This window comes from Lagenorhynchus albirostris, chromosome 18 (assembly GCF_949774975.1).
Source record: "Lagenorhynchus albirostris chromosome 18, mLagAlb1.1, whole genome shotgun sequence".
Classification (NCBI taxonomy): domain Eukaryota; kingdom Metazoa; phylum Chordata; class Mammalia; order Artiodactyla; family Delphinidae; genus Lagenorhynchus; species Lagenorhynchus albirostris.
The window spans coordinates 77,559,202-77,574,879 of NC_083112.1; the positions used below are offsets into that span (position 1 = coordinate 77,559,202).

A 15,678-nucleotide genomic window follows, 5' to 3' on the forward strand; every position below is an offset into this window, starting at 1 on the left:
TACGCCTTTTTTTTTTTTTAATGTTGGTAAATATCGTTCCTTCTGGTGGGAGGGGGGTCATAAGTCCATTGGGGAAAGGTGGGGTCATCATTTTCAGAAAGGCAGTTACTTTACTTTTGATACATGTCCAGAGGCTCTCAGAGTGCTAGGAGCGCAACGCTAGAGATGGGAGAGAGACGTTTGGCTCCAGCCCAGGCGCCTCCTCGGAAGGTTTTCTCGTCGGGCTCTGCCGGGCGGACGGCTCGGTCCTCTGGGGGAGGCCGGGGCCTCCGCCTGCAGAGGGAGTCTGGGCGCAGCGAGGGCCGGCGCCCTGGGGTGGCCGCGCAGCCCCGCCGGGTTCCCCACCGGCCGTGCGCCCCGGGAACGCCAGCCTCCCGGCCGCCGCCACTTTTTACCTGGGGAGTTTTGTGTCCACAACACTAAACCTTCGACACAGTCTCTGGTTCTGCAGCTGCCGAGTTGTTCGGCGGGGGGTAGGGGGTGGAGGTTAAAAGCCTGTGGCAGAGCAAAACAAAACAAACAATAAGTAAAAAAAAAAAATAAAAGCAAGGCCAAGGTGTCCCCTGGGCGGGAGAACAAAGCTGAAGCTCGGGCCCGGGGGGGAGAGAGCCCGGAGCGAGGACGCGGCGGGGAGCGAGGGGGCGGCGCTGAGACCCTTGTAAGCGGTCCAGGTGACTCGCGACTGCGGGTGTGGGGCTGCCATCCTCCCCTCGAGGTCGGGAAGGGACCCGGAGAGCAGTTCGAGGCGGAACTCGGTAGCCTGCGTGATGACAGGAGTGACAGCTATTTTACCGGGGGGGTGGGGTGGTGGCGGGGGGCGGGTGCAGGAGAGAAGGGGGACTTGCCGGCCGGGTCAGCTTTATTGGGCCCGATCTCTGAGGCCGGGCCGGGCCGGGGCTGGGGGCGACGGTGGATCCGCGGAGCGCAGGGGGGCGCGGAGAGCACGGGCGGCGCGGCTACACCTCCCGCTCCGAACGGCGTCGCAGCTGCTGGCGAACCAACTGCTCGATTCTATTCACTGTCGAGTAGGAACAAAAAAGTGGCTATTTATTAGAATACTTGTTTGGTATTGTTCGGCGCCACACAAAAGACGTTTCATTATGTGGAGGGATCCCCCTTTTTCCAGGGAGAAACAATAACTTGAAATTGTCTTTAAAGTCTTTTCCATCAGTAATAAATTTCATTTTCTGGTCTCTCCCGCCGGCAGCGTGCGTGTCCGGGAGGGCGCGCGAGGCGAGGAGCGGCGTCTGCGTGTGCAGCGAGTGTGCGAGCGGGGCGCGCGTGAGTGTGCGCGTGTGAGTGTGCGTGCGCGTGGCGCCCGCGTCCGCCGTGCGGCGCCGCCGGAGCCGGCCGGGCTGGGGTCCCTGGGCAGCGGCGCGCGGCGTGAGGAGTGGGCGGGCCCCGCGACGCCGGGTTGGGGAGGTGCCCGGGGCCGAGGACCCGCTGCAGCCGGCGAAGGAACTAACTGTAAGTGTGTCTCCAACTTGCGCGCGGGCTGCCGCCCGCCCCCAGCCGGGAAAGGGTGCGGGAGGGGCTTCGGGGGGGGGGGCGCGGGGGCCCTAGGCGACCTTCCGGGGGCGGGGGCATAGAGCGTCCCCCAGCTTCCGTCCCCGGTCGAGCACAGGTGGGGAGCTGCGCTGACCGCCGCGGGCGGACTCGGGCCCGCGCGCCGGCCACGTTGGTCATTTTCTTATCTGTGCGTTCACTCCTCCCTCCTCCTCAGCTTTTTGGATTGGCCGCTCCCCAAGGGGCCGAGACTCTGTTTCACTCCGGGTCGCCTTTTGCGGGGAGGGGGGAGGAAGGTCGAGCCAGTCGGTTTTGGGGAGAAGGTTCGCGTCCGCAGGCTCCCCGTTTCCTTCTGCCCGCGCGCCCCCGCCCCGCCGAGGCCCGGGCTCCCGGCGCAGCGCCCTTGCCCTTGGCCGAGCCGACTCCGGCTCTCGGCAGCGCGCCCGGCAGCGCTGAGAACTAAAGCCGCGGGTCGAAATTACGTTTTAAAAATGAACATGTCGAGCGTGTGCCATTTAGTGAGAGGTGTTTTGGGCAAAGAGTCAATTTAACTTTGACTGACCGACGGTCTTGACTGTTAATACTGCCACACACACACACACACTCAAAATCAGTGAACCGGGATTCCTGGACACGCGGCGAGCGCCCCTGGACTCGGCGCCTGGCCGGGAGCCCCGCGGGCGCGGCCGCCGCCTCCGTCCTGCTGGCTAGGGCAGCGCGCCCCAAGGTGGGGTCCAGGGTGCCCTAAAGCCCCGCCTGCCCGGTGGGCCGCTTTAGGTAGGGGTGACCCCCCCCCCCCCCCACCGCGCGCCGTCGCCCATCCCCTCGGCGCGTCCTCCCTCCTCCAGCGAAATAGCACCCGCTCGGCTTCACGGTTCCACACGACGCGCGCCTCGGTCCTCCCTGCGCGCAGCTGGGCGTCTCCCCACCCGCGTGCGCGGGCCGCCCGCCTCCGCCCTCTATTTCCCCGGTTTGAGCCGCCCGCTGAGAGGAGCGGTGGGGAAGTTTCAAAGGTGAAATGGATTTTCGGCGGTGGCTGGCGCTGGAAACCAGCGGCCGGGAGGGGCCGGTCAGGCAGCCATCGACCGGGCACAGGACGGGGCTGGCTGCCTCTCCATGCAAGAAACGGGTGTTTGAACACGATAGCGGCCGCCAGTCAATTAACCCATTAAAAACCCGCTTTTCCGCATCGATTTCCCGGAGCGCTCCGGGGCCGGCGTTCTGGAAGCTCCTTTGTGAAGGCGGGGGGGGGGGCGGGGGGGGGCGGGGGTCTGCACCGAGGGTGTCCAGTTGGTTCAGAGACCCTCAGCCCCGCGGCAGGGCTACCCAGGCGGCCGGGTCGGGGGCTTCTCCCTCCGCTAGGGTCGAGGAGGGGGACGTTCTGTCCTCAGCTCCGGCCTGGCGGGTCGGTGATGCCCGCTGCAGAGGGGGGAACGCCCCGCGCCGGCCAGTGTCCCCCGACGCGCCCAACTGTGGCTGCGAACCAGAGGTTAAGGCCAGCGCCCACGCGGAAAGGAACTGCGCCCCACCCCACCTCCGTGCGGTGCTCCCAGCTTTCCTGTCCCAGCAGCGTCTTTCATGGACGGGGCGACACAGGCCGGGTGAGTGGCCTGAGCACCGGCAGGCCGGAGAACGCCACACTTGCTCCTTGAGGGCGACAGAGAACCTCCGGGTGGCCTTGTGTTCCAGCCCTCGTTATCACCAGAGAGGAGAGAGCAAAAGGCCGAGCCTGGCGTGTGATGACAGCAGCTGGAGGGACGGGCAGGATTGGCATCAGAAGGAGGGGGCGTCTCTCACGGAACCTGCGGGAACTGCGGCCAGTTAGACTTGCTGGACCCGATCTCCCCGCACGCGAGGAGAAGGAGGCCGCCGGGACCCTGCCGCGGGGCTGTGCCCCAAGCGCCGCCTCCCTGGGCGAAAGCAGAGGGTCAGCCACCTGGAGAGGCCGGTGGCAACGAGGGGGCCCTGCAGGAGCAACTGCGCCTGCTGTCGTGAGGGCTCAGAGTTCCTACCCTGAAACCCTAAGGCCCCTCCTCTGCTGCTTGATGGGGTCCTTTGTCCTTTGGGGACCACTTGGCGGTGCCCCAGGGTACCAGTCCAGGAACGGTCGGTCGGTCCCTGAAGGGAGAGGGGGCCCCAGCAGCCAGAGGGAGAGGTGGGAATCCCCGTTAGCCGGGTTTGTAGAAACCCCACTGTGTTCACCCACCTTGTCCTCGCTCAGATTTAGGGGTCAAGTATTTACCTCGGAAGTAGGGTGCACTCTCTCTTTCTCCCTTCCTCTGTCTCTCTCTTCCTCTCTCTCTCTCTCTCTCTCTCTCTCTCTCTCTCTCTCTCTCTCGCTCTCTCATGCCAAACCTCCCTCCATCTTATTTTGATGGTGCCCAATCCCCAAGATGGTTACTGTTCTGAGTGGGGGGAGGTCCCTGGAGGCCCTTGGGGGTGGGCTGCAGGTCCTTCCCCATCCCTCCTGCCACCCCAAATATCTAAGAAAGAATAATACAAGTGTGTTCTCCACAAAGACCCATGCACCCAGATAGTCACCAGGCCTCCACCCAACGAGAGGGAAACCTAGTTTCCCCTTGCAGGATGGCTGGCTCTGTCTCTATGGGGTAAGAAAATGGCACTGAAATGTAGCCAGGGGGCCTCTCTTAGCTCAGAGCGCGGGGCCCTGGTGCTGCCTTTGGAGCCCAACCCCACTGCCTGAAGATTTTGACTGACCTGCTTCTCTGTTTGCTGTTTTCTGAAGTAAGCAACTGAAAGGGCTTGAAATTGTGTCACAAGTGATGTTTTAATCTCATTGAAAAGTGTATTAAAGGACAAGATGTAATTTATGTGAGATGCTTCGATGAAAGGAGAGATTGGAGTGGATGGTCTTTTCACTCATGTGAACCTCGTGTCATGTTTATATTGAAGCCTGTGTAGCTAATCTAATTTACAATAACAGGGGTGGCCTGTACGAAAAAGCGTCTCTGATTTCACTTTATTTCTTTTCATATAGAAATTCCTTACGACTTGTCTCCTCTTGTGAGTGACGCCTTTTCTATTTGGGGGCTAATGAGAGAGAATATGAGAAAGGGCCACGTTTACTCATAACCACGGCTCTTTTCTGCATACACCTCAAGGTCCTCGGCTGGCCTGGACTTGACCGGGGCACTGCATGGCCCTGAGGCACTATTTTTGATCTTTTCAGAATGAACCTTATGGCAGCCTCCAGGGTCAAACCCTCCCCCACCACCACTCGGATGGGGCCTGCCAGGCTTGTCTGTTTACCTGCAGAGGCTGGATGGGTTTCTGCCAAGGATGTTGGCTTTGGAAGTGAGCTTAATCAGATGTACTGTACTCACAGGGCTTTAGTTCTGCAGATTTTAATGTGAACAGTTAGGAAGGTCCTCCCATTCGGCAAAGTTAGATCTTTGCCGAGTCTTCCCGGGAGCTTTGGAAGAAACCAAGCACACCTCCCGCTCAGACGAGGAGCTTTGTATTCTTATTATCACGTTGAACACAAGCGTTCTTTACCAATAAAAAACGACACGCGTTAGAAAATTACAACTTTTGTACAACGTAAAAAGGTGTATTCAAACTGTTAATTACCGGAGGTTGTGTAAATGAAACTTTAGCAGTGACCCAATTTAATTCTGTGGTGATTACTGACAAAATGAGACAAGGCGGTGTATTTATCTTGAAGGAGAATATTGCACTGGTGTAGTTAAGAGAAGGAGTAAGAACAAATGAGAGTGGGGTGTTGCAGAAATATAAAAAGTCCATAAAAATCGCACTCTGAAACCATTTGGGCTCAGAGCACAGAAGGCGCGGCTCAGGTGGCTTTCTGCAAAGCCCGTGCAAATGTTAGAGGTTCCGGCATTTCCTCCCTAAAATCCAAGGCTCCCAACCGACTGCTCTGGCGTCGTCGTCTCAGCGCCGCGGATTCCTCGCCTTGAGCTCAACTTTTGCGAGTCCTGGAAATCCGGGAGGCAGAAGGAGGGCTCTGCCTCGGCCCCCGCCCGACTCGCGCCCCGGGGAGGAGAGGCTGGACAGCCGGGCCGCCGAGCGGGGTTCCCGGGTGACCCTGAAACCGCGTTGAGTCCAGGCTCGGGCCGGCCAGGCGGGGTGGGGAGGGGGTCGGCCACGTCCCCTCGCCCAGTTCGCTTCCTGCAGGCGAGTCTAACGGCTTTTTCCCTCCCTGTCCTTCCTGGGGCTTTCAGCGATGGTCCAGGAAGGGAAGCGGCCCGGCTTGCGCCCATCTTCCTCTGCCCAGGGTCGGGCAGCGGCTTCAACAGGGCCAACCGGGCTAGGCCACTGAGCACGAGCCGCGGTTCCCACTCGAACCACTTTCCCGCCCAGCCCTGCGTATTCGGCTGGGACACAGAATGCGGGCAGCCGGCGGCGCCCAGAGGCGCCTGGCTCTCCACGCGCTCACCCCACCTCCAGCTCCAGGGACCGGCGAGGGCTGCCCTGGGCCGGTGGCCCTGAGCCCTCCCGCAGCGGGGCGGGGTGGCAGCCGGGGCAGACTCCTGCCTTCAGCGGCCACCCAATTGAAGTGCGCGCTGAAGCCGCGCTCGGCCCAGCCCTCCGCCCCAGTTGGTTTGGGCAGGGTGGGCACCCTCGAGGAGACCCCAGCGCCCAAGCGGACGGGACAGTAGACAGGCCTGGCTGAGATTCTTCTCGGAAAGTTTCCCGCAGAAGAACCGCTGGGCAGGCGAGCGGCAGAGCGGAGCTGGCGGGGAGGCCTGGGCGCCCCGCACCCCGCGGCCGCCCTCCCTCCAGAGCGCCCGCAGCTCGCCCGGGCGGAGGGCGCGAGGCTCCCCTCGGGCCCCAGTGTTTTCCTCCCCTTGTCTTCTCTCGTTCATTCATAAACCTGGTGGCTACAGACGCGGCTTGAATATTGACGGCTCTCCCCCAACTGCTCCGCCGTTAACCCAATTACAGAATTCATCAAGAACTGTGTTGAATTATCTCTTTCCATACAGTATCAGCATTAGCCTAATTAAAAGCTATAATGTCTGATATAATGATTAAATCGTTAGCTCTGCTGTAGGGAAGCAATATTTTGTTTTCCCTTCAATTAGAAGCTGATTGAGGTTTTCAGAGCAGGTCAGCTGTGAAATTTGAATTATATGTGTGAGTACTGCTCACAGGGTGAGCCCCTACTCGAAAGCTCCCAGAGATTCTCCAAACGCTTTCACCCAGAGCGCTAGAGGCACAGACAACGCGCGCGCGCTCACATGCAGGCTTGTTTGATCTTCTCTGTGTATTTACGGATCTCCACGCCGATCGCTGGAGACAGAGTCTTGCTTGGCTTCGAGGGGATGGGCTTTATTTCCTTTTTCCTGCAGACGGTCCTGGAACAGCCCTCCAAACCCCACGCTTCTAGTTGAAGGAGAGGAAGGGGCCTTGCACGCTCCGAGCAGCTACAAAGACCTCCTGCTCTGTGATGACTGAAGTCGCTCGAAGCTCCATGTCGGCAGAAGTCGCTCGAAGCTCCATGTCGGCAGCGATTCTCTTTCCCGTCTCCTTCTTCTCTTTCCCCCTTTCCCACGACTGTTTTTTCCCCTTTAACACAAAAGCGAACCAACAAAAAAAACTTTTCGGTTACTTTGGCTCCTTGGCCTTGGCAACAGTGGGGTCAAGGTCGCCGTGTCAGGGGGCAGAGGGGTACCGAGAGCGTCCGGGGACCGGGAGAGACGAGCGCCCTCACGACCCCCAGCCCGTCGCCCGCGCGCAAACCCCCGAACGCGCGCTCGCCGAGCCCCGGAACCCGGCGTGTGGCTGGAGAGCGCCGGCCCGAGGCCCCGGAGCTCCGCCCGGACGGCGAGGGCGGCGGCGGCCAGCAGACGGCGATCGCGGCCCGCGCGGCGGCCAGGTCCAGGCAGACGCGCGCGGGGCCGGGGCCGGGGCCGGGGCCGGGGTCGGGGCGCGCGCCTGGGCCGGTTCCCCGCCCCCCACCGCATCCCCGCGAGGTCCCCTCCGGCCAGCACGCCGCCCGGCGCCGCGGTCCCCTCCCACACGCGCGCGTCTCCGCCTCTTCTCCGTCTGCGCCTCCTGTTGGCCGAGATGACCTCGGAAGCCTCTTCCAATTGAACTGTCTTTCTCTCCTTTCCTTTTCTTTCCCGCGCTTTCTTTCCGCCTTCTCTTCCTCGCTCTCCTCAGGTCGCTCCTTTCTTTCCCCAAAGTCCTGCCTAGGAACTGGCGGCTCCGTCGTGGTTTGCCTCTTGGAACTCTGGTTTCAGTCCTTTGGGCTACGCCCTGGGCGGTCTACGGAAGCGCCTACACGTGGCCTCCGTCCTAAGGGGCCTCGGGAAGCCGCTGGAGCTGAACTATGGGAGGGCCGCAGGCGGAGGTCTGGGCACATCCCCCGGAGGGTGTCATCAAGACAGGCCGTCTGCGCCAGGGCCTCGGAAGACAGGAGAGTATTGGTCTTCTTCGCTTCCCCAGAATGACCTTTGATTGTCCTCTGGAACCCCTAATCTGTCCATCTCTCTGCTTCTTGGAGCTTGAGGCGGGCACTGGTACAGAAGGTCACCTCTGTGTGCCTGAGAGCTAGCTTTCATTTACAGATTGCTAGGGCCGGGGATGCTGTCCACAGTAACCCTCTGTGCTTCCCAGAATTCTCCTGAGCGCAGCCAAGGGGAGGGGGGAAAGCAAACGCCAAAAAAGTTTCAGTCACTCCGTACAGGCAGTATAAGCTACTGGGGTTAGATTTAAAGTCCAGGACTCAAGTTATTTGAAAGTCAAGGGTTCTTGTATAGTTGCCTAAATACTGCACATAAATATATATGCATACATTCTTTGTGTACACACCAGTATGTAACTGTATGCCTATATTCTGTGGTATACATGGTATATACAGGTGTGCATATATCGTGTGCACCAGTATGTATATGTACGCATATGTGTATGTCCTGTGTGTATACAACTATTTATATGTATGCATATGTACATATATTGTGTGTACACACGTATGTAAACGTGCATGTATTCTGTGTGTGTGCATATGTGTGTTTATACAATGCATATATTCTGTGTGTATACACATGGATATAAACCTGTGTATATATTCTGTGTATGCATATGTATACACACAGGCATCTATTCTGTGGGTACACATGTATGCATACATATGCAAGGTGTGTGTATATAATTTCCTCTAATGACGGCTTGGATCTGAATTTTCTTTGAGGGTCATGCCTACAAGTTAAATAAAAGAACAGAAAGCATCTTTACTTATGCACATTTCTAAGTTGATCTTCTCTTTGGCGCTCTGAACAAAGAAGCACAATGAAGTTTCTGAGCTGCCAAGAGAGCAAATGTGGTCACTCAACAGTGAACGAATCCTTTGCTGGGGGTCTGGGCTTTGATGTTACTTGGACCTAGTGTAGTCTGTCTTCAGCTTCTCCAGTGCCTGGCCTTGGAGAAAGTCCTCAGCGTAAAGAAGGTCCCTGCCAACCTGGTGGGGGGCAGGAGGGAGAAACATAGAATCGGGGAGAGGAGGTGTTTTCAAACCGTTTTCTCTTTTTAAAGTGTGGCTGGGGAGGGTGGGGGGGAGTCACAAGGAGCAAGACATTGAGGCTCCTGGAAGCCGTCGCCCGCAGGAGTTAGTATGATGCTCCACAACCTCCATGCCAGGATGGAAGGCACTGAGAGGTCTGGCAAGCAGCGCCCTGCCACTGCCTGACTGGCACAGGCGGCGGCTGCCAATCATCTATCGCTTGGCAACAAGTTACACCTGCAGCTCGGGTTTAATACTGATGCACTTGGACACCCATAGTGTGTGCACCCGCTAGGGCCCAGGGAGCACCTCGCCACTAAAAAGGGCTTATGGAGAGCGCCCCGAACGCTGAACACTAGCACGATCTCACACAAGGCTAAACCATTTACCCCCTATTTAGATGCTCTGCAAAACAAGGGTAACTTTGTATTTGGAAACAATTTTCAGGACTATGGTAGAAAGAAACCAGACCATTTCAAAGTCAGCTATCCAAGCTCCCCAAAGCATAAAGCCTTCCTGCAGTGTGCACTGGAGAGCAGGGTGTTTATAAAATAAATTGCTCCATTGATACGGAAAAGAATGTACCAAGCCTGATTCACACAAAGTATTTTCAGGGGGGCTTCGGCTATGTATTTTAAAATCTAAATTGGAAAGCAGAGGAAAGAAATCTTTCAATTGCTAAGTGTATAATATAGTTTATAATTTGTAAACCATTTCCTTTATTTCGGTCTTGCTGACTTTCCATAACACACTGGATCACACGGCACACCCATTGCCTCCTAAATTATCAAAGGAGAAACAGATCTGTAGCACCCGTAAACAGTATTCTTGTTCTTTTTTTGTTCATTCACAATGTAACTGATATTTGGAGGTAGTGCGTGAAACAAATCAAAAGGTTTAACAAACTCGACCGGTGAAATAAGAAGGCAGTTGAAAACCAAGTTTATAACCTAGATATTTAGTGAAAAATAAATATGAAATGACGTTTCCTTTCTAATATAATTATATATTATTTGATGAGTTCACTATTAAATGCTGAATGGCCTGAAATGAAAGCAGTTTAATCTGCAGAGACCAATTTGCTCTTGCACTGCATACTGTAGCAACCCTGCAATTAAAAAAAAAAAGCCTACAGTAATAATCATAGTAATTGAGAGGAAAGAAAGCATTATTCCTGTACCTTGGACAAGCAATAGGGTCAGGAAATTCACAACGGCAGCATTTTTTTTAATGGGGGGGGGAAAGGGAAGAGGCGTCATGTATTCACTGCCCAACATACTTAAACATCATTATTACTCCTCTTGTAATCATCATCATCATCATTATATGTTTATTTCTATTACAGTATGGTCAGTCGGGCCGCTTTGGTTAGGCTCCACTTTACCCACCAGGAATCTCCTAAACACCTCCCTCTGTGGCGCACAGAGACGCCCCCGTTCCTCCATGAGGACTCTGGAGGGATGCTTGGACTGTCATGGATTTTCTGCAAGTCTCTGGGCCACTTTCATACCATTGGGGTTGTACCGGCAGCGTGAGCGCAATGGTGTTTGAGAATGGGCTTGGAAATTTCTTGTACTTCCCGGTATTGAGAACCCTTCAAGGTTTAAGAATTATAACCGCAGGTCTATGCCTTAATCGTTCCAGGAAACAGGCCTCTCGTTTGCATAATGCAGGGAAACGGCATCTGTCGCTCGGTCCCGAGGCCTCACTTTTCCGATTCGGGTTCAGGTGGGCCCCACTCCGTTCACGGAGTTTTCGCAGTTCTTAGGCAAACGGCTTGTGGAAGATTCGCTCCAAGAGAGCGTGGGCTAGATCATTCTTTTGCGATTTCAACAAACTTTTTCAACTGTCATTGAGTAGATTCCAGATGGATCTTGTTGTTTTCAACCTTCCCAGAAATTCCTTTTTAGGAGGAAGAAGCCAAATTGAGAAGAGCACGTGATTACAACCCCTAGGCTCATTAAAAGCAGTAAGAGTTCAGGGCTAAGGCTAAGAGCAGCTGTGGAGCCAAGCCCGACACAAATGCTTCCCCGTTACGGGATTATCGTGGCCTGGACCGCGGAGGCCTGGCCTACGAGAGGGGGCACTGGAGAACTTCAGCACAGCGGCGGTGAAGCGTGCATCCGTGGGAGGGCGGGGGGCTGAGCTGCCCAGGCCTCGCCGGAGAGCCCGCGGGGTGCGGGGAGAGGGGAGATTTCCAGTTGTGTACCTAGGACGGTCTCCCCTGCTCCCAAGGGCGCGCCCTTGCTTTCCGGTCCTCGGGCCGAGATGAGGGCGAGGATGCCGCCTCGGCCTCCAACTTTCCCCTTCCCAGCAGGCGCAGAGTTGGCTGGCAGGGGAGCAGAGGAGGAGCCGGGTCTCCTTTGCGCTCTTTTAAACAAGGCTCCGGGCTGCATTCCCCCGCCACCACCACCCCGCCCCGCAGGATTCTTTCTTCGTCTTCGCTTTTAAACCCAATCGTTAATCGTTCGGAGCGCGCGGGCGGGGAGAGGCAAGGAGGGTGAGCTCGGGGTTCGCCGCCGCCGCGCGCGCTCAGGAAGCAGCGTGGCTGTGACCCCCCCTCCCGGGCCTCCCCCCCCTCCTTCCTGCCCCCGCTCCCCCTCCTTCCTCCCCCTCCTCCCCGCTCCGCCGCCCGCGCCCGGCGCCTCTACTCCCTCCCCACGTCACTCGCCAGCGCGCCATGCAAATCACCGCCGCCGCCGGCTCCCATTGGCCGCGGCACGCTCATTTAATGGCAGCCCGGGCCGGGCGTATGGCTGCTGGGCCCCGCGCGCCGCCGGCCCCGCGTGCGCCTCCGCTCCGAGCGCACGGCCCCGGGCAGGCAGCGGGCAGCCCATCCCGGGCTCGGCCGCCCTGCTTTCTGGCCCTCTGTGCGCGCCTGCCCTCCCTCCGCTGCCCCCGGCCCCCCTCCCTGGCGGCACCGTGAGCGCCCCCCCGCCCCCCGCCTCGGCGCTTCGCTCCCCACGGGCACCTGGGACCGGCACATGCCTAGCGCACGCGGCGCGCCGCGCTGCTAGAAGTTGCAGCCCCGGAGTTGGAGGACCGAGCGCAGGAGGAAGGAGGCTCCGGCGGCGGGCGGGCGAGGCGGCGGCGGCGGCGGCGGCGAGCCCCGGGCCGGGCCCCGCGCACCGCTCGCGTCCCGGAAAGTGGAGCTGCAACTTGGCCGCGACTGAACCTGTTTGCACCGCTCCGCCGAGGGCGACCCGGCTGCGGCGGCGACGGCGATCCCGGCCCTCGGCCTCTTTGGCAAGTGGTTTGTGCTGCAGAGAAACTTTCCACCTGTGAGCCGGACCGGCGCTAAGTGCGTGTGTTTTTGCCTCTTTTTTGTTGCTGTCGCCTCCACCTCTCCCCATTCTTCTCTCTGCCAGGACCTCTCCCCGCGACCCACGGCTCGTTCCGTCTGAGCCCCTCTCCGTCCCCCCCGCCCCCCGGCCGTCTATGCTCCAGGCCCCCTCCTCGCGGTGCCGGTGAACCCGCGAGCCGCCCCGATGTACAGCATGATGATGGAGACCGACCTGCACTCGCCCGGCGGCGCCCAGGCCCCCACGAACCTGTCGGGCCCGGCCGGGGCGGGCGGGGGCGGCGGTGGCGGCGGCGGCGGCGCGGGAGCCAAGGCCAACCAGGACCGGGTGAAGCGGCCCATGAACGCCTTCATGGTGTGGTCCCGCGGACAGCGGCGCAAGATGGCCCAGGAGAACCCCAAGATGCACAACTCGGAGATCAGCAAGCGCCTGGGCGCCGAGTGGAAGGTCATGTCCGAAGCCGAGAAGCGGCCTTTCATCGACGAGGCCAAGCGGCTGCGCGCGCTGCACATGAAGGAGCACCCGGACTACAAGTACCGGCCGCGCCGCAAGACCAAGACGCTGCTCAAGAAGGACAAGTACTCGCTGGCCGGCGGGCTGCTGGCGGCAGGCGCGGGCGGCGGCGGCACGGCCGTGGCCATGGGCGTGGGCGTGGGTGTGGGCGCGGCGGCAGTGGGCCAGCGCCTCGAGAGCCCGGGCGGCGCGGCGGCCGGCGGCTACGCACACGTCAACGGCTGGGCCAACGGCGCCTACCCCGGCTCGGTGGCGGCGGCGGCGGCCGCCGCGGCCATGATGCAGGAGGCGCAGCTGGCCTACGGGCAACATCCGGGCGCGGGCGGCGCGCACCCGCACGCGCACCCGGCGCACCCCCACCCGCACCACCCGCACGCGCACCCGCACAACCCGCAGCCCATGCACCGCTACGACATGGGCGCGCTGCAGTACAGCCCCATCTCCAACTCGCAGGGCTACATGAGCGCCTCGCCCTCGGGCTACGGCGGCCTCCCCTACGGCGCCGCGGCCGCCGCAGCCGCCGCCGCGGGCGGCGCGCACCAGAACTCGGCCGTGGCGGCGGCGGCGGCGGCGGCGGCCGCGTCGTCGGGCGCCCTGGGCGCGCTCGGCTCGCTCGTCAAGTCGGAGCCGAGCGGCAGCCCGCCGGCCCCGGCGCACTCGCGGGCGCCGTGCCCCGGGGACCTGCGTGAGATGATCAGCATGTACTTGCCGGCCGGCGAGGGCGGCGACCCGGCGGCGGCGGCGGCCGCAGCCGCGGCGCAGAGCCGGCTGCACTCGCTGCCGCAGCACTACCAGGGCGCGGGCGCGGGCGTCAACGGCACGGTGCCCCTGACGCACATCTAGGGACGCGGGGGGCCCTGCGGCCGGCGACGGGCCGCCTGGCTTTTGTACAGACGTTTCCACGTTCTCGTAAACAGGCAAACACTGGCGCCGAGCACCAGGTGACACCCGGCCCCCCTAACCGGGAGCTCCTGGGGACCGCTAGGCGGGACCGTTGTGCGTTTGAGACTGAACTTCGGTGTTTTCTTGAGACTTTTTGTACAGTATTTATCACCCGCGGAGGCAGAAAGCGTTTTCTTTGCTCGAGGGGACACAGAGACCAAACCATGCGAGAGGCGACGCCAGCTTTTTTCTATCCCGGCCGCGCGCCCGCCCTCCGGCCGCATCGCCTCCTGACGGCGTCGGGTGCCGGCGACGCGGGGAGCTGTTCTCATTTGTTATCGGTGTAGTGAGCCGGAGCCAAGCACACGCTTTTGGTGGTCGTTACCGCCTTGGGGGATTGGTTGGTTAATTTATACCAAGAGATCCCCACTCGCACCCCTCTCAGACGGCAGCGTTATTCTGGGTTTTGTAAAACTTTCTGTATCTGAGCATTTCCGGGTTTTTGTTTTGTATTATTTCATGTAAACGCGTTGTGCAGTTTTTATTGGAGGCGTTGCGGTGTGGGGAGGAGGATTCAGATTATGTACATAGTTTCCCGAAAAGCCTTTCTGCTCAAAACGGTAAAGGAACCTCCACCCTAAAAGTGCATCGAGCTTTGAGTCAATAAATTTGAGAGAGAAAAGTCCGGTTTTTCCCCCTAAACTTGAAACGTGCTAAATTTAGATTCATGTTTTATGAGCTCAAAACACAATCAGTAAATCTGACTAAGGAGAAAGAAAAATTATCAGCATGAACTAAAACGGAGGGAACACCAGGGGAGAGGGTACGGTTTTCATGGAGCTGCATTCAGAGGAACGGAGGGAAGTTAAAATCGGTAGATTATTTTGTAGCGTTTACAGTGTTATTACGGAACGAGAAATAATTGCTCCCCCCCCCCAAAAAAAAAATTTATAGTTTTGTAGTCCGGCCGTTGGGTGTGTAGTTTTTAGCTGCCGGCCGCTGCCGGCGGGCTTTTCGATCCCTGGTTTCGGGCTTTGCCTCTTGCAGCTGGCCCGGGACCTGAGTGCAGTTTGGGGCGGAGGAGGGAGGAGAGAAGACCCCAGTGGCGGGACCAGGCCAAGGATGGATGACAGAGACCACGGCGGGGGCGCGGGGGCCCCCGACTCCCGGGCAGTTAACAGGATTGCGAGTGAAATTTTCTGAATTTGGCTCAAGGAGAAACGCACTCTCTAAACCAAAATGTACTGCAACCGAGGCCCCTCCGTCTGTCCTCAGCCCCTCCCTCTGGTATATGTCTCCTTGGAAAGGGACAAAATAATTTCGTTGGATTTTCACACACACAGAACCGACCGCCCCACATGCCCCGCCGTGACACTGGGATGCAAGCTGTTAACCGATGTGAACGCAAAATGCGGTGTTTATTATTCTAATGAGATCTGAGGTTGTTTGATGCTTTAAATTTTTTAATTATATTTTTTCTAGGTGTTTATTGGTACCTTGCAGTTTTTTTCTGGATTTTAAAGTTTTCTGTAAAACTTTGTCTTCAAGTAATCTGACAGCATTAAATATTGCATTTAAAATTATACTGTAGCAAATACATTTTGACATTAGTCACAGCATAAAGATGAAATATTTTTGAAAAGAACAAACTTTTAGGCCAGATGGAAATATGTTGATTTCATCAACCCCTCATTTTCTTAACATCTTTTTTTTTTTTTTTTTTGTCCTGGAGTGAGTATAGACTATACTTCCAAACGTGGGCCTATGCTGGCAGGTTAATGAGAAGTACTTTCAGCCTATGCTGGGGAATAGTTTTAAGTAAAATGCTCACCTGACAATTGACGTGTGTAATTTTTTGGAGTCACTGATAATTTTGCTTCAACCACTCATTCCTTAAGGTGATTGCAGAAATTTCAAGAACGACGTCAATTGCTTCTTTCTAACAAGATAATAAAGTCTCCCTCTTTTTTCTTTTCCCTCTTTTTTTTT

At 58.1% G+C, this 15,678-nt stretch overlaps 1 protein-coding gene across 1 annotated transcript; it reads left to right on the top strand.

The window, feature by feature from the left end:
- The first annotated feature begins 11,942 nt into the window (after nt 1-11,942).
- SOX1 (SRY-box transcription factor 1) lies at nt 11,943-14,573 on the top strand. Its single transcript, XM_060129226.1, has one exon. It carries the CDS (start codon nt 12,481-12,483, stop codon nt 13,648-13,650), a length of 1,170 nt encoding a protein of 389 aa, XP_059985209.1. The 5' UTR covers nt 11,943-12,480; the 3' UTR covers nt 13,651-14,573.
- The last annotated feature ends 1,105 nt before the right edge of the window (nt 14,574-15,678 follow it).

Coding starts and splice junctions, on each gene's coding strand:
- SOX1 (XM_060129226.1), top strand. CDS start 12,481: ATGTACAGCATGATGATGGAGACCGACCTGCACTCGCCCGGCGGCGCC.